At 43.8% G+C, this 25,240-nt stretch overlaps 1 protein-coding gene and 1 pseudogene across 1 annotated transcript in view; both read left to right on the top strand.

Annotated features, from left to right (window-relative positions):
* The window catches only part of GNG12 (G protein subunit gamma 12), a 114,638-nt gene extending 98,865 nt beyond the window's left edge, over window positions 1–15,773 (top strand). Inside the window, exons 3-4 of the mRNA XM_087820509.1 lie at window positions 9,974–10,092; window positions 11,829–15,773. Of these exons, the coding sequence (XP_087676635.1) occupies window positions 10,000–10,092; window positions 11,829–11,954 (219 nt within the window). The 5' untranslated portion in view covers window positions 9,974–9,999 and the 3' untranslated portion in view covers window positions 11,955–15,773. The remainder of the gene's footprint in view (window positions 1–9,973; window positions 10,093–11,828) is intronic.
* A 4,243-nt stretch (window positions 15,774–20,016) lies between these two features.
* LOC107533824 (serine/threonine-protein phosphatase PP1-gamma catalytic subunit pseudogene) lies at window positions 20,017–24,017 on the top strand (annotated as a pseudogene).
* The last annotated feature ends 1,223 nt before the right edge of the window (window positions 24,018–25,240 follow it).

Genomic DNA, 25,240 nt, shown 5'->3' with positions numbered 1-25,240 from the left:
CTGTGTGCCTGGGTCCTGGCCCAGCATACCACAGAGGGGGCTGGCTCCTGCACCTCTGCAGGTCACCATCAAAGAGCTGCTTCCCCGGCCCACCTTCACCTGGAGGAAAACTTGTTTGGGGTACAATATGGGGGTGCAAAGCAACATCGCCCTTGGAATCTGGATGCCACACATGTGGCCATTCTATGCTGGAGGTGAAAATTCGCAGCACCAGCAACTGGCCTTAATCAAGTGCATGAGAGTCCCAGGACTCCACCCTGGCTTCTCTGAGCTGTGTAGGAAATCAAGCAGATGGGTAACCTTTGGCTTGGAACAGTCAGTATTTGCAGGATACCTGTGGGAAGGTGAGCAGGGTGTATCCTGTTTCTAAGAAAACAAACACTGTGTACATAAACACCTCAGGGTGAGAGGTTTGAGCTGGCTGATGTGTTGGTTGCTACATTGCGTGTCCTAATCTAACCCAAGTATTTATGGAGGCCCCATTCTCTGCATTAGTCAGTAAGAGAGAGAAGATGGAATGAAATAACTCACTGGCCTGGTTAAGGGCATGGCTTTGAAGTAGGAAAGATCTGGGTTTAAATCCTGTTCCTACCACTTACTAGCTGTTTGATCTTGTGCCAATTATTTAACCTTCCTGGGCTTCAATGGATATGGTAAATCCAACCTGTATGGTTGCACGTAATATTTATTAAAGGAACTAGTATCTGTAGAGAGCACTTGGTGAAGTAGCTGGCACACAGTAAGTAATGAGTGAATGCAATTGCTCTACTAATATTATTGAGCTAAACTTCCCCCAGTTTAGTGGGAAGACAGTATTCACACACAGTCAGTTATATAACAATAAGCATTAAATAACACAATTAAGCACCAAAATAAATGGTGTTATGGACCCTTTTGAGAGCTTGATAATAGCTATAAACCATTCCTTTGGAAAAAACAAAATAGGTACTCACACTGAATTTTCCATATAATTTTAGGAAATTTATGCACAACTCCCCCCCCCCCCCCCGCCTGCCCTTCTCATACATGGGCCAGCTGCGTAGTAGAGGTCCTCAAACCCAAGCATATAGCAGGAATTCACAAAGAGAATTAATCACTGTAAGCAGAAGTAGGGAGGGAGGCCTTTCTGGAAGGGGTTAAAATGTGACCTAAGCCCTAAAAGAAGAAAGAATTTAAATAGCCAAGAGAGGCAGGCAGAGAACTTGGGCAGAGACTTGCAAGTGTGACTTGTAAATGCAGCCCACCAAGCCAGGGAATGGGGTGACAGCCCCTGACACTGCAGCGGTGTGTATCGCCACAGCAGTATACATAGCAACAGAGGTTTGGGGCCAGGCCTTTGGAATCAGACTACCTGGGCTCAAACCTCAGCCAAGCAGCTTGCTCTTTGACACTGGGCACATACTTAACTCTCTGTGCCTCTGTTTGTTCATTTGTAATGGGGATGAAAATTGAGCCTACCTCACAGGGTCAGTGTGAGGATTCAGCAGGTAATGTCTTGACAGTGGTTGGCACATAGTCTGGTGCCCAGCATATAGTAAGCTCCATGTGGTAACACGCTGCCTTTATGAGCAGGACTTTTCTTATGGTGGCAGAAATATTAGGATTTTGACTACAAAGCCACGCCCTTTGGACTTTTCCTGGGGGTACCTTTTTGAGACAGGAAACTAAGCTGGAAGTGCTACTATATGTAAGCGTAGTGGTCAGGAGAGATTGGATTGGAGAAGATGAGGGGCACGAGTCCTGTTCCAAGGCTGACGCAGTGGCTGTAACTTAAGGTGCTGGGAGCCAATACTAGGTAAAACAGAAGCCAGGGGATTGGGGAAAAATTAAAATGGGGGGCAGGGGGTTGTCAAAGTAAGACTCAAGAGAATTTGGAAATTGCCAAATCTAGGGTTGCACCGTCTAATTAGGCAGTCACTAGAAGTGACTACCGAGCACTTGAAATGTGGCTAGTCCAGGTTAATTTAACTTTTTTTTTTAATGTGGCCACTACCGAATTTAAAATCCCACATTTGTATTGGGCAACCTTGGTCTAAGGAATTAGGGCTGAGGCAAAAGGATGCCTTGATGACCAGGACAGTGGTGGTGTCACTCGCTGAGAAAGCGACATCGGAAAGGTTGGGGCCAGGCAATGGGTTTCAGCATGTTGTGTTTGAAGCAGCTGTGCACCATTCAGGTATAAATTTAGGCTTTCGGCTTTCATTTAGAGATTGGGATTAGGGTAAAGTGTCCACGTTGTACAGGGGGAGCACGCTGGTCATGAGAAAGTCATAAGGGTAGAGCATCATCTACTGTAACTAAGGGCCAGTGCGGTCAGGCAGGTGCTGAGTAATTTACATATGTTTTCTCATTTCCTCCTGGTGACCACCCTATGGGGTAGGCACTATTATTATCCCTTCCCATTTCACAGATGAAGGAACTGAAAATCAGAGAACTGAAGCAACTTGAGGCAGTAAGTGATGAGCGGGATTTAAACTGAATCTGACTGTAAAAGCCCTTGTTGGCCCTGCCACAGCAGGCCTCCACGACTGAGCCCCTAAAGAAACCAAGTCAGGAGAAGCAAGCGCTGTGGCAAGGAGTGCTATTGCACAGGCAAGGACAGTAGAGTCTAGCATCACTGAAGCCAGGGAGGAGGCACTTTCCAGGACACAGCTGTTAAGAACACGAAGTTAGACTTTTGTAGCAAAGAATTCTGTTAAGTGATAAGAGCCATTTCAAACTGAAGGAGTCTTAATACTGTAGGATAAGTTCATTTTAAAATATTAGACTTTTCCAGGACTCGTTCAGAGCTCTGAAAAGGTAAGCACAGATAGGAAGGGACATTCTTTTAAACTGACATGTTCTAAAACCCTGGAAGAAATTAACATGGGGAGAACTAAGAGGCAGAGACTCTCATAATCATTATTAGTGTTTCTCATGAGGCCCTATATTAAAATCACCTAGGAAGCTTTTAAATACAGATTCTTGGGCCTTGCCCCAGACCTACTGAATCAGATTTTTTAACAGGTGCCCTAAGTGTTCTAGATACACAGTGAAGTTAGGAACCCGCTGCTCAGGCTCTGCAGCTCTCTCCTCTGGATTTATTACCCAGGATTGGCTCGTTCCCATGGTTCCCTGCCAGGTTTGCTAAGGATGGGAGGAGAATGGGATCATCCTGTTCTTTAGCAATAGTCTTACCTGGAATCTGGGGCAGTTCTTCTTTCAAATACAGACAACCAATTCATCTCGCTTAGGTCTTCTCCCAAGGCCACTTCCCTCCATGCTCCACGCTCTTTGCAATGGAGACCACCTACCAGAATGAACAACAGGCCCTAAATGGAGTCCATGTCTTCTTTCGCCCGGCGCTCCTGGCTCTCACTTGCCCCTGCTTTCTTCCCATTCCTTCCTCGCACCCTTGGTGTTCAGGGGCAGCAGGATAGAGTGGTGATTAAGAGGATGACCTTGAGAGTCAGGTGGCCCGGAGTCCCCGCTCCGCTCCGTCCATCAGTGTAAGCTTCGGCAAGACCTTTTTGACCGCTCTATGCTTTGTCTGTGAAACAGAAATGATAAAAGAATTCATTTCTAAGAGGATTAAATGAAATGACTCATGGAATTGACTTACCTGCCACATGCTAAGTACTCAATAAATGGTGGTAGTTATCTACTTTCACTATTACAACAGCAACTTCATCATCATCATCATCATTCAGGGACCTGTGCCCTGGAAGGCAGGGAAAATTGACTCATCAAGGATACCAAGGACCTTAGAGGGTTTGCAAGTATGAAAGCACAACTTTTAGAGGGTGAGCTCTTTTGAGGTCTTGAGAGACAGCTGCTCTCATTCTTTTTTATTCTGCTAATTCTGAGCCTCATATAAACTTCTCTTAGAAGAGCTCTGGTCACTATCTCCTCCCTATCCCAAACCACGTTTTCCACCGCTCCTTGCAGCCCTTCCTTCCCTCCCCTCCCCTCCCCTCCCTCCCCTCTGTCTCATTTTCCTCCCCCACAGGCATTTTGTTCTTTTGCTCTTTGCTCTCAGAACTGGATAGGAGCAGGATAGGACAGGTCATAGGTTCAACCACCCTTGGCCTGCAGGCTTTGGTTGGGAAGAAGGAGAAAAAGAATTTGGTCTTACCTTTCCCTCTTTTCAAGGCTTATAGTTTAATATGTTCAGCAATAATGGCCTGATACAAAGATCAGCTATGATTTCTATTAGTAAGTTATTTACAGATCTCTAAACGGGATGTTAACAATTGTGTATCAGTCGGGATTCAGCTACAGCAGACAGACAGCACTCTGAAAAACATTAGCAGAATGGGCTTTAATTCAGGGGATGGGGTGCTTGCATAATCGGTGGAAGGCCTGGAGGAGCACGTTCTAGATGGAGCCTTCAGGACTGATCTCCAGACTTCAGTGCAGAACTAGCCCCCAGGGCCAGGCAGGAAGAAAGAGTTGGGAGGCTGCTGCAACCATGTAGCTTCTTAGCACCATATGGCTAGTGACTGGACACTGAGTGCCACCACCTCCACAAAGAACAACTTGTCCACTACCCTGCTTGCCAAGCAGAAATGAGCCAACAGCAAGAAAGTGGCAGCTTGGGCTGCCATAACCAAGTACAACACCGACTGGGTGGCTTAAACAACCGAAATTTTCTCAGTGTTTTGGAGGGTAGAAGTCTGTGAACAAGCTGTTGGCAGGGTTGGTTTCTTCTGAGGCCTCTCTCTTTGGCTCATGGATGGCTTTCTTCTCCCTGTGTCTTCACATGGTCATCCCTCTGTACCCATCTGTGTCTACATTTCCTCCTCTTATGAGGACACTGGCCATATTGAATTGGGCCCACGCTAATGGCTGCATTTGAACTTAATCACCTTCTTAAAAGCCCTATCTCCAAATGCAGTCCATTCTGAGTTACTGGGGGCTCAGGACTTCAATATATGAATGGGGGGGGGGGTCCAGTTCAGCTGATAGCATTGAGAGACATAGCATTTTACTTTCCATCACTGCAGTTCAGCAAGGCACCCACGAAGAAGGCAGGGCAGCTGCCCAGCACCAGCCATCAGGGACTACAGTGCTTAGAGCACTTTGCATGGGATGTGATCAGAGGGTGCACATACTTAATGCTCAGCCAAGGTACTCTTTATATTTATTACGCTCACATGCTTATTTTATCTGATGTTCTTAACAGTCCTTTGACATACAAAAGTGTTATTATCCCCCATTTTTCCCATGAGAAAATTGATGCTTAGAGAGGTGACAAGTCCTTCCCAGGGCCTCAAAGTTAGGAAGCGGCAGGGGCAGGAGTGAGTTCAAGTCCCCTGGCCTAATCCTTGAGTATGCCTGGAACTAAATGTCCAAGGCATAGTATAAAGGAAAGCCATGTCACAAGTTTAAATAGAGAGCCTAGCAAGGGTGCCAGGAAATGTTAAAGGGGCAGCCACTACTCAGATCCAGCCTAGCTTGTAAGATTTCTCTGGTTTTTCCAGAAATCTTTCATTCTTTTAAAGTGAACTATCCATTTTTTTTTTTTCAAATGTTGACAATCACTTTAAAGTTAAAATACACAGATACTATTGAGTTAACCGTCTGTGGGGCCCAACCAAACACACCTGTGGGGTGGATTCAGCCCATGGGCTCTGACAGAAAATAGTAAGTGTTCACGAAAATAGAAAAACTTCCTAAGGGCCTGACTGTGCACTCCTTACACTTCCTGCCATTTTAGAAAGATGTTGCTACCTGGTCATATGACCTTGAAATCCTCCTTTTACTGTCTGAATTTTTCTCTTGTGTCCTGCCACATACATGGTTTCTGTCTTGTTAACGAGCCTAGGGGCCTGGCCTTTATTAAGCATTTGTATGTACAGGGTGCTTTACTGATAGGCACTCCTGTCTGTTGTCCCAACAACCCTACAAGATAGGTATTGTGCCCCCCTTTAACAAATGAGGGGACAGACAGGAGCTGGAGTCATACCCTGATAGTTGAAGGCAAGATCAGAGAGCAAGTGTAAGCCTGTTTTTTGGGGGTGGGGTAGGGGTTGCCTGCTCTTTTATAACAGCCACAAGGGGTGTGTTTGCTCATGAACGTTGGCTTCACTCCAGTGATTCAATTACTGCCTGGGCCATGGTGACTTGTGATGCAGCTCCTGGCGCTTCCTGGTGTCTTCCTTCCACAGTGTGCTCCGTGACACTCTTTCCACCTCCCCTTCTCTCCCTGCTTCAGGTCTCTCTAGACGACGATTAAAATGCCCTAATTTTCCTAGTGGGACATTCTGTTCCTAGGCATTTCTAGGACCCTGAAAGTTCAGATGAACAACATTAAAACCAATACAAATGATCTGAATAGCAAAATGCTGCATATGTTTATTCAAATCTGTTAGCCACATGCAAAAAATGAAAACAAGGCTACTGGGGGTCTGCACATGCCTTGGCCTGAGTGGGATAGAGCGCTGGCGGCGCAAGATCTCCAGATGCTGACCTAGGTCCTTGCCTAGGAGGAGCAACAAGAACATTCTTGCTTAGCTTGTGGATGAGGGGGGGAGGGGCTGTCCTCCAGGGCGTTAGACAAACAGATACCGTCTGCACCAGAAGAGGTATTGCACAAACATGAGGCCCTCGGCAAGCTCGGAACTCCAGGCCAGGGAGCATCGAGGTCACCCTTGATTAAGAACCACACCGTGGACTTTGCAGTGATGACCCGAGTGTTTGTGAATCGATTCTATCGGAATTGCATCCTTCTCTTGGTACAGTGCAAAGTGTGGCTTCTGGGGTGAAAAGGCTTACAGGCTAGGTCAACTTGGAGCAAGTTTTTCTGACCTCAGTCGTCTCACCTATGAAACAGGGACGGAATAGTAATACACCTGTTGCAATCACAGCGAGGCTCCCTGAGCTGGTGCGTATGAAAGCACCGTGTGCAGCTAAGGTTCCGCACAAAGACCACGTATTGTTTGCCTTGGAAGCTATTCTTGGAGTAAGAATAAAGCACACTTTTCATCCACCTGGTAGCACAAACAAACAGCCAGACATCTTTGCCAGTAAGGGAACACCAAAGAAAGCCCTCTGAAGGTACAGAGATGTTCAGGGACGTTTGTTTCGCAAGCTCTCACTCTGATTCAGCCCCGGCCCAGCTGTTGAGATTCTAGGCAGCAGCTGCAGGTTGGGAGGAAATCCTCAGCTCCACCTCCAGCCCCCGTGCACATCCCCCACGCCTCCAGAATCAAAGGGCAGTGGGCCTCCAGCATAGATGGGAGGCAACTCAGCTTCTTAAATTGAAACAATATAATTTTGATCTGATTTCTCCACAGAGAGAGAAATTATATTCTTTGAAAAGAGAAACTGTATTTGAATTGGGAGCTTGAGAGAGAGGTTGGCAGGGCAGAAGGAGGTGGCTGGCTACCTGAAGCAGAGGAGGTATCCGGACGACAGGAAGGCTGTTCTGGGAGGGGGTGGGTCAGAACACAGACATCAGAATAGGGGAAAGCTGCAGGGAGCCAAGTGGGCGAGTGGGCGCTGTGCCTTGCTAGCTGTTTCTAATTGTGACTATAATAGAGCCAGGAAGTAAGAAAGTCCTTCATGTACTAGATGCAAAGTTTCTGGCCAATTCTGGAGGGGCCTACCCAAGCATTTTATAAATAGAGCCTGACTGTGGACTATTTGCTTATGCCCTGCGGGTGGGAGCAGTGACTGATCCAGGCCTGATACTTGTGAACTGTTCTGCAGTTACAGGAACGCTTGCTCAGGCCTTGGAAACTTTACGCCCTGGAGGTTGAGAAGAGAATGCTTGGCGTTATTCTCATGCAAGGGGAGCATTTAGAAGTCCTTAGGGTGCAGCCTGGAAACCACAGGCTGCTCAGAAGGGGTGTCATGTTCGCTTTCTGGAGGCTGGGGGGCCAGTCCTCAGAACCAGGGCCAGCTGGCAGGGGAGCCCAGTGTAACATGCTACAGGGAACAAAATGTGGAAGCAGCGTGTTGTGAATCAGGGCATTTCATACTTTTCACAGTGAGGCTGCCTACTGCCTGGGTCCCATTTCAAAGACTGTTAATAAGCTCTTGCCTGAAAGCACAGAAATGGGCTGGGCCATGCTCCTGGGTGTGAGCAGAATCACCGGGAAGACATCCTAGGCCTGCTCTGGGTGGGGCAGGATGACTGAAGAATCTGTGGAAGAGGCAGCTGGTCAGGGAGTGTATTGAAACGAGGTCACCCTAGGCCTGGGCCACCCGCCCCGCCCCAGGATTCCTCCTCCCAGTTTCCTGCACTGCTAGAACTTCCTGGTTTTAGGGGAATCCTCTGTGGATGTCACGAGCCATTCCGTCCTGTCCTGACACGAGAGTGTAGCAGAATTGCTTAGGGATGCTCAGAAAAGGGCTGATGCCCCCAGAGCCCACCCAGACCCAGTCAGTCAAAACCTTTGAGGCTCATTAACCAGGGGAGGCAGACAGGTACACAGGGAATTTCAGTTTGTTGTGCTGGGTGTGACCTCTGAGGAGAAATATAATAGCAGCTGCTGTTTATAGAGTGCCTTGGTCCTATGCTAAACACTGTCTGTGCGTCAGCAAATTAAATCCTCAGAAACAGTATCCTTATATTACAAATGAGAAAACTTGGGCTCATGGAGGTTAAGTAACCTGTTTCAGTAGCCAGTTTCTTCCAGCTAGTATGTGGCAGAGGCAGAGCCCAGGAATGAGAAGTTTGCTGATTAGGCTGGATTTTCAGAGTTATGCACATATTTAAAAGTTTTATTTGTGCATTTGACCCAAACCTGCCTTTGATTTCAGAGGGCACAAACCCTACCCAAGTCCTTGACTCAGCCACTGGGAACATTCTAAGTGTGGAACTAGAGCGGACACTGGAGCCCGTGGGCTGCCTGTGTTTGCTAGCGATGCCACGGTGCCTTAAGACTTTGCTCAACCCTTGCATAGTGCCGAGGAGGCACACCTGTCGTCATCCACCTGCTCCTATGAGTCATAGGACTGCCACACTGCTACCAGGCCTGCCAGCTCTGCATTTTCCTCCAGTTGCCACCAGGCCCAGAGAGAACTTAGCTGTATATGGGAGGGGCTCCACACGGCATTCTTCCACAGCCTGCCTCCCCTTAGAATATGCCATTGGACAACCAGATGGGTTGAGGCTCAAGGTCCAGGAGGTTTCCTTAGATTTTCACTAGGTGGCTGGGGAAAGAGAGGAAGAGGGTGGTCTAGAGTCCAAGGGCTCATGCCAGAGAGGAGAGTAAACCTGTTAACATATGGCGGGTACAGGATTAGCAAGTGCCCTTCCTGGCTGCCAAGATGAAGCCAGAGAGGTCAAAGGAGAGAATGATTACATTTCATTAAATATGTAAGGCCTTTAGGCTGTTCATTGTATCCCATTTGACATTTCCTGTGGATCTGTCTGTCACTGAGAATCTTCCAGCTGAAAGGTTCCCACTTTTCCTGGAAAGGTTCACCAAGGCTCTCCCAACTATTTCAAACTCTGATAGTACCTAAAACCCTCTGTGCAGACTTCGCCAGAGGCACTGTCTTTTGCCGTTTTCTGTTGCCAGAACTTGCATCCATGTAATATTTGGGTAAGAGAGCCAAAATGAAATAAAACCAAGCCTTCTATTAAAATACAAGTTCTTTTAAACTGCACTTGTAATGTGGCCTCTGGTCACACACGCTCACATTTGCTGGAGGCCCCTTAACTACTGCAAATGTTCATGTATGTTTGTTTCCCTTTAGAAAATCCTAGAACAGACTACTTTATGCTGTCTGTGGGGTGCATGGATTAAACTACTAACTAGTACTGGGTTTCTCAGACCAAAGATTTATGAAGGTGCTCTAATGGGTTACAAGCTTAGACACCTAAGCCACCACTCATTGCCAAGGGGTATTTTAGTAACTACTTCGTAGAAGCTGTTGGCTAGAAAAATGCATCCCTTTCACCTATGGTAATGCCAGGCATTAAAAATGTTTAAACAACTTAAAGATGACTGTTATTCACCTTTTTAAAAATTCTTTTCAGATTTCAGGTAAAAACAATAACTGAAGATGTCAAGCAAAACCGCAAGCACCAACAACCTCACCCAGGCCAGGAGAACTGTGCAGCAGTTAAGACTAGAAGCCTCCATTGAAAGAATAAAGGTAAGATGATTTGGTTGGATCAGATGTGTTTTCTGATTGGTTCCCTCACTCTCTTAACGCCAGGCCACGTTTCAGAGAAGATAATGCTACTTAATGCAACTTGGTGCCAGGGTTTTCCTAGAGCAAGCTGAGAGTCTTAGAACTTTAACTTCCATTTCCACCTAGCACAGGCCTCATTTCAAAAGCCCTGGGGAGCCAAAGTTAGCCTCTCTATTTAGACAGAAAACCTAAGACCCGTGACAGGATTTCCTGAGGACCTGCATTCCCTGAACGAACATGGTCAAGTCCTGTGATCATGAGGTTTTACGTTGGGACAGGGATTCCTTGTCACCCCTCTGGAATTTATTAAGTGTTCTGGATTTATCAGGGCAGCTGAGCTAGGCCTGCAGAACAAGTCAGCAGTCGGGGTCTCCTTTTTAGGAGAATGCAACCTTTTAAATGAGTGTGGACTTTAGTGACCGCATTCTGCACACAGGGTGAGTAATGCCAGCCCTAGTCGAGATCTGGAAGAAACCGGAAGGTATGTTTTAGGTCCCCTGACTTGGGAGCCTTTTTCTCCAAAATCCCAAGAAAGGACTAGGCAGTGAGTGCCCTGGAATGTTGTGAGTAATGCTGTTTCCTAGAAACTGAAGCAGTCACCTGATAAATTCCTCTGGGCCTAGAGATAGTCACCTGTCTCTAAAACATGAGGCCTGCTGTGTTTGACAGGGTTCGGCCGAGGACACTGATCCGAGTACTCCAAGGGATCTCCCACCCAGACTTCTGAACAGGGCCTGGCATTTTCCATTTTTAACTCATGCCAGAGTGAGGCACTGCATCTTCCCATGCTGGTTATGTCTCTTTATTTCCTGAAGCCCAATCAGTAAATCTTGAAACTGCAGTAGAATTTTGCTCTATTCCTTTAGAATTTTTGGCTCCAAGCCCATAATTCAGTTCTTTAACTGTTTGTTATGCATCCTAATCGATTTTGGGTTGCGGGGGGGGGAGGCAGAATAGAAACTAAGATACAACCTTCCATTGATTCACCTATATTTTTTCTTACCTGCCCTCAACTTTATATTTTGAGAAATTTCAAATCTGCGGAAGAGTTGTAACAGCAAACAGCCTTATACCCTTTTTCAAGATTCATCCATTGTTACCGTTTTGCCACATTTGCGCTCTCTCTCTTTTTCTGTCTCTGCACACTATTCTCAAAATACAAATAATTTTTTTCTTTGAACCACTTAAAAGTTATTGGCAGACATCATGACTTATCACCCCTAAATACTTCACCGTCTGTCTCTCCACAGTACAAGAGCATGCTCCTACACAACCACAGTACAGTGATAACATGCAGGATCAGCTAAGGATATTATCTAACACACAGTTCATTCATGAGGAATCCAGGCCACTCTCTCTGCAGAGTGGCCCTCACTTGAGATGGAATTGTTTACTGATGATTAGATTCCAGTTGAATGTTTTGGTGGAGCACGCGCTAGCTGGTGGTGTCTCCTCAGTAGGAAATTAGATGATACAAATTTAATCCCTTGATTAAGGAAGGCTTGATCTACCAGATTTCACCACATAAAAGTACCTTTCCCTTTTTAACAAGTAATCTGCGACTGATACTGTGAGACCCTGGTTATCCTGTTCTCCAACAGTCTTCCACCCAGTGGGGTGAGCATTCAAACACATTTTTTTTAGAGTTTGTAAATGAAGTGTTTCCTTCCTGGTTTGTTTGTTTGTCTGCATGTTAGGTTTCCAAGGCGTCGGCTGACCTCATGTCCTACTGCGAGGAGCATGCCAGGAGTGACCCTCTGCTGATAGGGATACCAACCTCAGAAAACCCTTTCAAGGATAAAAAAACATGCATCATCTTATAGAGGAAGGGCAGCACAGTTCCTCGCGTCTTCTCAAATCAAATTATGAGCAGCTCCTTGAAGAGAATTACCATCAGCTTATTTGGTAACCACTGCTAATAACTAAAATGCTCTTAACATGGAATGGTAGACTCTGAGGTCTTTATTTTCCAAGTTGTTCTTTCTCTGAAATACCCTTTACTGATCTAATACAAAATAATAACAATCTTGTTTTTCATTTGGTAACTGTGGTGTCATATTGGGTTGCTGCTTAATGAAAGTCAGTCTGGGCCTTTTAAACAACACAATGATATACTTCCAAATATATGAACAATCCATTTATGTCAAGACCTAAATTACCTAAACCCCTGTCTAAATTAAAATTCCAAGAATAGCTTAAGTCCTTAAATCTTTATATTATAATGTGTTCTTAATAGGGTTGTGCCAACCTGTACAGTGTACACGGATGAGGAGTGTTTTGTGTATATAGATATAAATATATGTCTTTGTATATACACATATCAAAGCTTATTAAAATGCCTCTTCATACCATCAGTTCCTCAGCTCCAGAAGTTGTACCTTCATCTTAAGCTATGTGTAGGTAGAATAAGAAGTTCTTTTTATATAGTTATTGTACAAAAAGTAAAGAACATCCTAAAGGCTGTATTCATTGTAATGGAGAAATGAAGTCATCTCTTGCTGACCCTCTTCGGCTACACTAAACTGTGCCAATTAAAATTTTTAAAGTGAATTGAAAGCCCTTTTATAATGTGAGGTATTCATTCATTCACAAGAGGCCTTTTGGCTTCAGTGATCCTGAATCTAGAAAAGGGGAGGACACCAGGCATCTGTGCCCCCGGGACTCATGTTCTCTGGACCAGGGATAGACATCTGAAATATCCACCCTAATGATGGGAATGAGACAGAGTGCACAGGAGCCTGGCAGAGAGAGGAGCAGGAATGTGTGAAAACCAGCTGCTATTCCTGACCAGACTCTGTGATTTAGCTCCTCTCTTTCTCTCTGCCTTCCCTTTATCTTTCCTGTCCTGCTAGAACACCTATTTGCAGAGGTAATGTTCACCTCCCCAGCCCAAGTGGGTGGAACATGGTGGGGATGAAACATACAAAAAACAAAGGTAGTAAGACAAGCTCTTTTCAAGCATCTGCAGTGTCATTCCTACCTTGTCCACAAACAGTCCAAGAGAGGCGTGGATTCAGTGGCACACGACTTGGGCCCAAGGGTTCCAGCAGCTGGGTGTTGGGTAACTCAGTTTTCCTCTGGGCATGAATGTAGCCCTCACATCCTCAGTTTCCAGTGTGGATCCCAAAAGAAGGAATCTCCTATGACCAGAGAGTATGTTAACTTTATCAAAGGGGAAGAGAGGTTCTTTTTTTCTAAATGCTCACTTAAGGGCCCAAACCATACACTTGGCCTCTGATATTTTAATTCATCTTCAGTTCATTAAAAATAACTACTAATGAAGGATTAAAAACGTATTCTCAAAAAGGATTAAACCCCAAGAAGGAATTATTTACCACGGATTTTCCCTACTTCTGTATAGTCTTGCCTTATAATGCAAGCCCCTTTTAAAATCTAATGTCTGGGCTTTGAGTATTATGTTAATGTGGATAAACAAATGCCAGACTATTTTTAAACTGCTCGAATATATTCAGTGTTTCTCCACATCACCTATGTATTCAGCATTGTGAACTGCCCTCGCTTTTCCAAGACCATGTGAATCACTGCCCTAAACCTCTTGTCATCTAGAGCTTGGTTCTGCAATATGCCCAATTCCCAAGTAAATTATAGCCACCTGTTTAGGAGAGAGAAAGGTTTTACCTTTCAAACGGCAAAATTTGAAATGTACACTAAAAAGACATCTTTACATTTAATGCTTCACTCAAGGAGACATTCTCTTTTTTAATGAGTATATTTTTATGGTAGTTTCAGAACACTAATCTTATTTTCACTCTGATTTTTAATGTTACTTTAACAAGATGTATTATAAATATTTAAAGAATTTTCATGAAATTATGTTTATTAAACAGTTATGTGCACAATTTTGGTAGCAGGCATAGTTTATTCTTCAGTACTAAAACATGTTCTAAAACAGAAAACAAATATGTTTTGCTATATATTTATTAATATGCTTGTAGTGATAAGGAATGGACTTGAGGTCCCAGGAGATTTCATTTTGTTTTTGCTGGCCAGATATCATAAAGGCCATGAGTATCAATGTCATGTAACTTCCTAACCAGGTATAGGACCTGTTCAAGAAAAGTGAAATCTAATCCTTTGATGCTGGACCCAAGGGGGAGGAGGTTGTAGCTAAATATTGATTTACATGTAACTAGACTATATGTGAGAAAAGAAAAAAAAATAAAATATATATATATATATACATATATATGATATGCAGAAGTCACTTTTATTTACCGGGCTTTATTCTACTTGTGAAGCCACACAGTCCATCTGTTCTGCAGCAGCTGGTTTATGATAATGACAGACAAATGCCCAGTGTGTGTTATTTTTTCCAACTACCACTGTAATGACACACAATCACATATATACATACAACTTCTTGGCTTCCTATCTATGAAGCCAGTTAAATATGTTCACTATCTTTGATGCTGCTTGTGTTAACAGTGATCTCACTGTTTTGTATTCTTCTGTCTTTATTAGTTCATCATAAATCTGTCCAGTTGAGGCCTCAGGATCGTGGCGAGGTATGCTAGACAAAATTTCATGACTCCAAAGAATTTTACAGAAACACTTTTTTTTTTTTTTTCCTAGAGAGAAAACACTTTATATACCAGGTGGTTCCCAAGTTATAGGTTGTAACTCCTTTTTTTCTAAAAAGAATCAGGTTTTTACATTTCCTTACTTTATTAAAATACAAGGTGCCATACTTATCTTTTAAAGGAAAGACCTAATTTACTTTCTTTGTTTGGACTATTTTTGTACTTTACTAATTTTTAAACTATCAGATAAAAACATTGTACTGATGATTTAGTAATTTTGAGGCATAGGTTAGTTTAGGTAATAGAGGATGTGCCAAACTCTCTCTTCAGATGCCTTCTTCTCAACCGATTTACAACTGAAATAGTGCAGTCTGAGTGATTATACCCAATTTTGACTTAAGAACGAAATAGGCCCAAGAAATGAATTACACTACATGTCAGTCCTTTCTCAATAAAATAAAATACAGAGTATGTTATGAATTGTATTGATTTCTTTTATGGTGTATCTGTTAATAGGAAAACGTACATTGAATCAAATAGAATTATATGTGTATTAAAATAGAGCGCTTACCTAAAGTTGGATGGCCTACGTCGTCTTCTAGCCAATCCTGTGTCCCTGTGTTGTGTGGCTTTGGACAAGGCACTTCATCTCCCTGGGCCTCCATTTCGCCATCTGTAAAACAAGGGGCTTGAAGTAGATGGTGGCTGAGATCCCTTCCTGCCCTCAGATGCCTTGGTCCAGTCACCCAACCCTCTACTTGTCTGCCAACGTGTTGGTGCTATAAGCTGCTTCAAATATAAACTCAGTTTGTCTATCGTGTATGCTCATTTAATAGCTTATGAAAGGCCTTTTTGTCATACAGCTCTTTTTTCTAGTTTTGTGGACTTGATTACTGTAATAATGTCTTGTTGTTTTTAGCTGTGTAACTATAAACATATATTCTCTTGATGTCTCAGTAAAATTTGATATATAGTTGATGGGATCTTGTTATTTTATAACATTCTTTGGCTACTCATCTGTCCAGCATCTTATTAACCTAAACACTGTGACCGTTGTTTGGAAATCTGTCCTATGGAAATAATAAAAGCATTTATTTCACAGCTGATGTGTTCACAGATTTGAAAGAAGTTTCATTAAAGCACCACTGCTCTCTGTACTGGGTCGGTGCCTCATGTGTCACCCTGCCCGTGTCTGGCTGAACGAATGAAAAGACCAGTTCTCCTCCCCTTTTCCTCCACTCCGTTCACATTTTCTGAGCACCTGCCGAGAGTCAGGTGTTGAACCCGGGCTCTGATGACACTCGAATAAGACACGCCAGCCCGTGAGCAGCTCACAGGCTAGAGTGAGGATGGTAGGAGTAACAGACATACAAGCTAGTAAGTATGTTGCCACGTGAGAAGTGCCATAATTCAGGTGACTACACAGTGCCCTGAGAGCCCAGGGGGAGAGGCCTCCACAGCAGCGAAGTCCGAGAAGGCTTCCCAGGGAGGTGATGTTTGAGCTGGGTCTTCAGAGAAGCCCTTTAAGCCCCGGGATGAAGTCTTGGGAGGAAATGATAGGAGGAGGAGCAAAGGGGGCTCCAAGCTAGTGTGGAGAGCGTCTCCCATACTACCTGTCACCCCACAAGAAACAGGAAGTCAGTGGAGGTCATTAAGGAGTGACATAAGGGTTCCCGGCGCGTGCAGAGCTGTCTCCCATGCTGAGACCCAGCAGTGACCATGGAAACATGACAAATGCAAAGGTCATTAGACTCGCAATGACTCATGTTCACCCAGCGTTTGCTGAAGGTCCCCAGCCTCCTCCTCAGCCCCTTCTCCCAGGGCTGGGATTCCCCCAGAGTCGAAGGAAAGCCAGGCACTGGGCACCTGCTTCCGGACTAAGCAGCTACAGAGGCGGCCCCTGCTCCTGAGAAGCGGCACTCACGCTACAAAGGGCAGGCGCAAATGGCAGTCACCTCATCCTTTCTAGGAAAGGACTGAAGAATTTAGACACTTTGGTCTTGAAAAATAGGCAGCAACTGACAAGCACTTTGGCACAGACCAGATTACTAGAAGTTCTTGTGACTTTCAATGGAAGACAGTTGTATTGGGGAGGGGAGACGGGATAGGGCAGCGCTGGGGTTAATGAGGCTGAGAGGGGTAGATTATGTAAGCAGTCGTGGCAGATGAAAAGTGACCCTTAACGTTACGAACAAGGAACTCAAACCCACAGGTAATGGTGGGAGCACGTCACATGGCCTTTCAGCTCCCCTGGCTATGAGCAGCCATCCGCTTCCCACTGGCAAGGGGGTCAGTTACACATAGACATGTGGATGTTCGCTATAAGCTGCCTTATTGGGGGCTAGGTCGTCAGTCTTGAGCACTTCTCCCTCCTTCATTCCCTGTGCCCAGGTGGACAAGCTTTTAGCTCACAGCTCTGACTGTAGAACCCGGTCCCCCTATCAGCTTTGACCATCTCTGCACAACCTGGGGTGACTGGCCTTTAGCTTGTTTTCAGAGTATGTTCTATTCTACTTGCTCCTCTACTGCCCCTTTTACCACTATCAGCAGCTAATAACCTTTGTCTCCAGAAGAGCCCTTTTGTTGCTCCAATTACTATCTCTTTATCTGAGTTATTCACATCTATTCACATCAGCTGTTTAACTGTAGGCCAGCCCTGGGCAAACGTGTACAGTTGGTCTCAGGAACCCTCACCTCCACTATCAATTTTTAAAGAAACTAGTATTTTCTCTGCCCAGGAGGAAAATGCAGTCCAAATAAGTTCATCCTAAAATGCTAATGACTTAATATATAAGTCTGTAGAAAGCCACTGGCCCTACAAAATAGAACTATGGAGAGAGCAATGCTTAGCACAAAGGAGTGGAAGTTAAGTTTTAGGAATCACTGAGAATTATTTTTACATATGAAACATTGCTATACTCCTAGATAATCTATTCAATTATGAAAGCAAGTACTTTAAAAAGGTTGAATTACACAATGGTAAGATCTCGAGTTTGGGAATCTGAGAGGCATCTATGTGCCAGTTGCTACTTCTGGCCTCTAGATCCAAACCCGCCCCCACCCCTACACACCCACACTGCTTAGTGACAGAAGTGAGAGCTCCCTCCACTCAAAGACCTTACATCTCTCCTGATATAGGACATTAACCATGTGATAGCACAAGGACAGTGGATCCACAACTTGGTCTGCTGGGGAAGGTCTAAGGCAGTCACTCACTGAACAGACATAGCCCGTAGTACCTACTCTGTGCCAGGCACTGACAGACCTGGTTATTAAAGTCCCCTAAGATCAGGGTAAGGGTAACCTTAAAAGTTGGCATGTGAGATTTAGATAGTACACAAATTTTAAAATTTATTTTACTAGTATGTATTTTTTTATGTAACATTGACACTGAACAACACAGGTTGAACTGCACGGGTCCACTTATGCGCAGATTTTTCTCAATAAATACCTGTACTGTTTCAATCTGCGGTTGGGAGTTCACAGATGCAGAGAGCTGACTGTATGCATTGATCCACTCCCATTTTATACAGGGAACTTGAGCAGCCACAGATTTTGGTATCCGTAGGAGGTTCTGGAACCAATCCCCTATGTATACCAAGGTACAACTAAGTTTTGGGGGAGTCAAAAGTTATACACAGATTTTTGACTGCTGGGCTGTCAGTGTCCCTATCCCCTATGTTGTTCAAAGGTCAAAACTGTATTAGGAAAACTAGAACTAGCACAAGTTTTGATATATAAAGTTTCCTTCTAAAACAGATGTAAATAAAAAGTAAGCCAATTTATATTTTCAAAAAATAAACATATATAGTACAGCTTGTACTTGGATATGTTAAAAATTGTAAAGGAGCCTTACAGTGTGTCAGAAAACAGACATCCCTTTGGAGAACTGCACTCCAACCATCATCCATGTGCAACAAATCATTACTGCTTTTAACCTTCAAAAGGCCAATGTATTTTTTTTCATCTGCCGAAGCATTAGATGGGTTGGTTCTAAATAGACCCTTTTAGAGCTGGCACCAGTGAGATACATTTTAATATGGGCCATATGACATCTGTGACATTTCTGTGAGGCGCTGGGGAAAGGAAGGACACAACATTGACACTAGGCTGGCACTTTGCATCTGTTCTCCCATTTTTTCTTTTAATCCTTACCCAAGGATTGTTTTTATTGATTTTAGAGAGGGAAGGAGAGAGTGAAACATCGATGTGAGAGAGAAACATCAATCGGTTGCCTCCCATACGTGTCCCAACCCCATCGGGGATCAAACCCGCAACCTAGGTACGTGCCCTGACCAGGAATCCAACCTGCAACCCTTTGGTGCACGGGACAATGCTCCAACCAACTGAGCCACCCAGCCAGGGCTGTTCTCCCATTTTAAGCCCCAGGACAGCTCTTACAGGAAAGTAGGTGTTCTTTTACTCTATCCTCCAGATGAGCTAAGACTCAGAAGTGAAGAAAGTTATGTAGGATCCTACAATTAAAAGGTACAAATGATAATTTCATATACCTAGGTAATCAGACTCTACAGCAAATGGACTGTTCATATTTGTAGCTTGGTTTGAAAATGGGGGGAAAACAAAATAACTGGGAAATTTAAAATTAATCAAGTAAGCAAGTAAGTTCTTCAGTAATCAAGAGTGTCACCAAAGGGCTGTGGGTTCTATCTCTGATCAGGGCACATTCCCAGGTTGCAGGTTGTTTCCCCAGTAGGGGTGCTTATGGAGGCAACCGAGCTCTCTCTGCTTCCCCCTCTCCCTTCCTCTCTCTCTAAAATCAACTAAAGAAAAAAAAAAAGTGTCCTGGCCTACACCTTAACTAAGAATAAACAATAATAAATTGTAGTCACTTACTATGGCCAGGTATTCTCAGCATTTTGTATCAATTCATTTAATTCTCACAACAAACCCATGAGACTGCCACTATTATTGTCCCTATTTTACATATAAGGACATGGAAGTTTGGAGAGATCCAAAAGTGTATTTGATACACTTAAAAACAAACAAAAACCTCTGCACTTTTCGTGAGTAATCAGTATGAAGTAAGCGAAAGAACACGTTTTGGACTCAGGAAATGTAGGTTCTAGTCTGACTGCCATAAATTTGCTGGGCAACCTTAGGGCCTTTATGACTTCTGGTCCAGTTCCAGAAAAAAAAGAATCTATTATTTAAAAAGGATTTAGACTTGGTAGTTGTTAATTTTTATTCTAGTTTTAAATTTTATACAAATTTGAGAAAGGAGAATAATTCACTTTCGATTGCTTTTTGCCATTTCCACCCCAAGTCATTCTACATTTTCCTTCTTGAACTGAAAATCAAGAGGAGAAGAGCCAGAGTCTAGAGTATGGGGTCAGAGAAGGGTATGTGGGTTTGCCGTGTATAATTATAGGTATTTAAAAGATATTTAAAGATTCACTTCCTGATACTTCAGCTACTGACTCATCAGCAGGACTGGAAAGAATTTTTAAGGAAAAGTAAATTGTAGAAAGGTATTTTGTATATAGGCAATTAATAGAATTAAGTGAGCAAAGCTCTTCAACAAAGTATCAATAATGCCTTATAAACAGATCTCATAAAACATATCTACAAAAAAATTAAACTAGTTCACTCAAACATTCAATTTGAGTAACAGAGCATTTGCTTTTTAGAAACAGGACAGAGGAATTTATTCATTTGTTGAGCTTCTATTAGGAGTGTAGAAGCTCTTGCTAGCACTATGCTATGTCCTAGGATAAACCCAGAAAAGACAGGGATTTCCCAGGATAGTGGGGGTGGGGTGGGGATGGGCAGTAAGAGGTAAACAGATAAACCACTATATACAATGTGGTAAATGCTATTATAAGAAGCTGCTCTAAATGAGTCAGACAAGGTTTCACAGAGGAGGCAATAAATCAGTTGGGCCTTCAAGGATGAGTAGGAGTTTGTTAGTAATAATAGGGAAAGGGTATTCTTAGCAGCAAAAACAGTGGATCCAAATGCTAAATTCTAAAGATTTCTGGGGTATCACAGATCTTTGTGGCGGGAGCATGGGAAGAACGTTAATGAGGCTAGAAAGGAAGTTTGGGTCCAAAGCATAAGAGTTTGTATTGATTATATAAACAAAGGGAGAGAGTTGGTGGAAATTTTAAAGCAAGGTCTTGACATGATAACCTTTGTTTTCATAAAGATAATTAGACTGAACAAGGAGAATATATTAGTGGAGACATACTGGCAGTAGTATTTCTAATCTTTGTTGAGCCCCAACAGTATTTCACAATCCTTTTATTATTCCTTGTTTAAGTTCCCCTTTCTACACCTTTGCCACCCTCCTCAAACCCCCCCTTATTTATGTCCTTCCCACCATCAAAAAAATGTTGGGGCCATTTGGCCTAAATTCTCAAAACGTCCTACCTTCCCACGTCCAAGTGTCTCTGTCACACCCATCTAAGTATCTTCCATCAGACGCTCAGGTTAAGAAGCAACCTGCGGTCCAAGGCCAAGTCTCCCAGCTCTTCCCCTACGTCCCTAGCCCCCTTCTCTCCTCCTTTATCAGAATGTTCCAAAGAGTGGTCCACCTTCCCTCTCTTCTCTTCCCACCTCCTATCTTCTCAGTTGGCTGCAATCTGACTTGTTTTCCCACCTATGTAATGAAACTGATTTTTCTCAGTAAAATGGCCACTGAAACTCCTCTCCTGTCTCCCTTTCCTATGTCTGCCTCCCAAAATCCCACCCTCAGTCTGGTTTCTATCCTTGGTCCCCTCCTGCTCTTCTTACTCTACCCATTCTTAAAGATCTCACCCATTCTCATAGTTACATGCTCAGAACAAAACAAAATCAAATCAAAACGTCCAGCCTAGATTTTGTCCAAGCATCAGACTTGCCTATCCTACTGGGCATTTTAACAGATGGTCACTGAAGGTCCTGAACCATAATGGGTCCAAGATTAAAGCCATCTCCCCTCCCTAAAATTCCATTGGTGGCACTATCATCGCTAAATTGCCCTAGCTGGAAACCTGAAAGGCACTCAAGAACGCTCCCTCATCCCTTACATCTGATTGCCCCGTCTTGCCTGTTCTATTTCCCAAATATTTCTCAAATCCGCCCCTGATTTTCCTCATCACCTACAAGTTCAGGCCCGTTTCATCTCTCCACCAAACTACTGCAGAAGCCTCCGTCTAGACTCCAGCCTCTGTGGTTGCCCCTGGTATTAGGGTAATCAAATGTCTGGGCTTCCTTGGGACTGTCCAGGTTTTAGCCCTGAACATCTCGCATCCCAGAAACCCTTCAGACTCCATTGCTCACCCTACTTTTAGTTGCAAATGAAACTAGCTCACGGCCACGTTGCTCTCCTGTGGTCCCAGTGGGGAGAGGAGAAAGCAGGGAGCGGGGCGGCTGCGGAGGACCTGGCAGCTGCGGCCACTGCGGCCACCACCACGGTCTGCGCGCCCCCGGCCTGGGGACGGAGGCGAGTCCCGGGGGCGGGCTGCGGGCGGCACCGCTGCGGGAGGCTTCTGCATGGAAGGCAGTGGCGGATATAGAAAAACTCAGCCAGTTCAGCCTCACCCAACAGCTGCTGGAAGTGAGAGGGTCCAAGCCTGGTAAGAGGGCCCGGCTGCAGGAGAATGAAATCGGAGCGCTGTGCTTAACATCCCGAGAGATCGTTGCCAGCCTATCCTACTAGAACTTAAAGGGCCGCTCAAAATACGTGGTGATATCCACGGGCAGCGCTATGATTTGCTTGGACTTCTTGATGGTGTTTGCTCTCCAGAAAGCAACTCCTGTTTCTTGGGGACTATGTGGACAGGGGGAAGCAGTGGACACTATGTGCCTCTTACTGGCGTACAAAATCAAATCTCCCAAGTCCATGAATGGCCAGCATCAATAGAATGTAAGGATTTTATGATGAATGTAAAGAAGATATGACGTTCAACTATGGATAACTTTTGCAGACTACTTTCGCTGTTTACTTATAGCAGCATCGTGGGTGAGAAAATGTTTTGCGGTCATGGAGGTTTCTCACCAGATCTTCAATCTATGGAGCAGAGGGACCAGCTCAGGGTCTTCTTTGTGATCGTGTGTGGTCTGACCCCGATAAAGATGGTTTAGGTTGGGGTGAAAATGACAGAGGAGTGTCCTTCACATTTGGTGCAGAAGTGGTTGCAGAATTTCCCCATAAGCATGGTTTGGATCTTATATAGAGCCTATCAGACGGCTGAAAATGGACATGAATTTTCTGCAAAGAGGCAATTGGTCCCTCTGTTTACTGCACCCAATTGCTGTGGAGAGTTTGACAATGCAGGTGCCATACTGAGCTTGGACAAAAGACTACTGTACTCTTTTTAGATTTTAAAGCCTGCAGGGGAAAAGAAGCCAAATGCCATCAGACCTGTAACACCCCCAGGGGGTATGATCACAAAGCAAGCAAAAAAAATAGATGTCATTTTGACACTGCCTAGTTGGGACTTGTAACATATAGTATATAACCTTCAGTTTTAAAACTGTAATGTGTATTGGTCAGCTTGCTCAAATAGTGTGCTTGTGGGGCACTTCCTTCCATTTCTGAGTTAATGAATGAATGACATTTACTGGTTATAACAGCAAATGAAAGATTTTACTCCCAAGAAAAAATTTGGTTTTTTAAAATTCTCTCTCCCTTTTGCAAACAACTTTAATGATGGTGTTAAAACTGTACACCTAGGACAGTTTATCCTATCTAAGGGGTAAGTGTACAATTGACCTTTTTTTTAAATTCAGTACAAGCCATGAATAGTGTAAACGCTCGTTTTCTTTAGGATATAAACAGACCCCTAGAGTGCTCAATCTGTACATGTTAGTGTCATAAAATGCATACTGTTGATACAAACCACTGCAAACATTTTTTTTTTTTAATTTTAAGAATTTGTTTCAAAGGGATTGCTTATTTCTCTCACTGTCTTGTCATGTACAAACTGATTTTTATAGCTATCAACATTAGGAGTAACTTTCAACCTTGCCAGCATCATTGGTGTAAAGTATATTTAATTAAGGCACATTTTCCTCTACTGTATACTTAAAATGATGATTAAAGCCATTATTTTACATGCTTGTGACTCTTTCCTAAAGCCAAAGTTTCTATTTAAATATGTATTGACACACCCCCAAGTACAAGGAGGTATGGTTGTGTACCCATGCCACCTTGAGGTTTTTGAGTTTGAATAGCAGTTAGTAACATAGTGCAGTGTAAGCTATTAATGATTACAGTTAATAACATTTTGTACAATTTCCATAGTCTATTTATTAAGTAATCTTTTTACAGCTACATCAAGCCTGAACCCATCCATTCAGAAAGCTCCAAATTATAGAAACAATACTATTCTATACGAGTGACGGATTATGCTTTCTTTGGCCTGTTTTTTATCCTGCAGTGAAGTTGAGGCTCATAAGTCAAAACAAAGGAACTAATTTACTATCCACTAGTTTATACAGAGCATACATAATCTATGACTTTTAAAAAGTTAGATCTGTTAAAAATAAATCTGCTTCAATGGATGACCATGTACAGTATCATGTGATGAAAGTGAACTCATACTTACTAAGTGACAAACATGTTAAATCCTCTCAGTGTCTCTCAGCACAATGCACACAGGAGCACTGTTGAGGGCATATTGAATAAATTTTAATGAATAAATTGCTCTGGAAATAAACAAACAAAACTAGCTCAAGCACATTACTAAAAAGCCACGAGTCTCACTTCAGGGAAAGCTGGTTGCTCTGCTTTCAGGTCTCATCTCTGTCCTTTGCCCTGGAATAGACCTATTTTCTGTGGCAGGCAAGCCGGCGATAGCAATCAGACATCCAGCAGCGAAGCAACACCCAGGGACATTCTCTGCTCTGGCAGAAAAGTCTCAGGAAGATCGGATTGGCCCAGCTGAAGTCAGAGATTGATCCCCAACCAATCATCACGGCCAGGAGGATTGGCCAGACCTATATTCCAAATTTACCCTTGAGGCTGGGGTGAGGGCTGGTAACAGCAAAGAAGGTTCCCAGAAAAAAGAGGAAGGCGGGCAGGACAGACAAGAACAATGAATAGCTGTCCCTTTACATTACACTCCCCTGAGATCCCATTTAGCACGCTGTGGCTGGGCAGCTGGATCCATCTGCGAAGAGTGAGCCATAGAACATTCCAGTTGGACCATTTTAGTTTTCTATAAAAAATCCTCACACTGCTTGCAGGGCAAGCCCATGCTCCTTAGAAGGGCAAACAGGGTTCTCTATGACCTGCTCTCTGTTTGCCCTTCAGCTTACCTCTCTCCACTCCCTTCCTTAACACAACTTTCTAGCAAACACTGCAGACTAAAAAAGTCCCTCATTTGTCTCCATTCTCCCCTGACCAGCTGCTAACTATGCTTCAAGACTCAGGTCAAGCACCTCCCTTTCCTGGAAGGCTTTCTCACCACCACCACCTTACACACCCACACGTGCAGCGTATGCCCAACCTGGCCATGACACACACAGACCTGAAAATTATGTTTGTCAGCTTCCTATTCTAGACAGCAGGTAGGAACTGTACCATAGTCATCTTTATGTAGCAAGTTCTAGCGCAGTACTTG

The sequence above is a fragment of the Miniopterus natalensis genome, chromosome 9, assembly GCF_054644295.1.
Source record: "Miniopterus natalensis isolate mMinNat1 chromosome 9, mMinNat1.hap1, whole genome shotgun sequence".
Classification (NCBI taxonomy): Eukaryota; Metazoa; Chordata; class Mammalia; order Chiroptera; family Miniopteridae; genus Miniopterus; species Miniopterus natalensis.
Note: the sequence above shows the minus strand (reverse complement) of the source record. Positions and strands in the feature narration are given on the sequence as shown.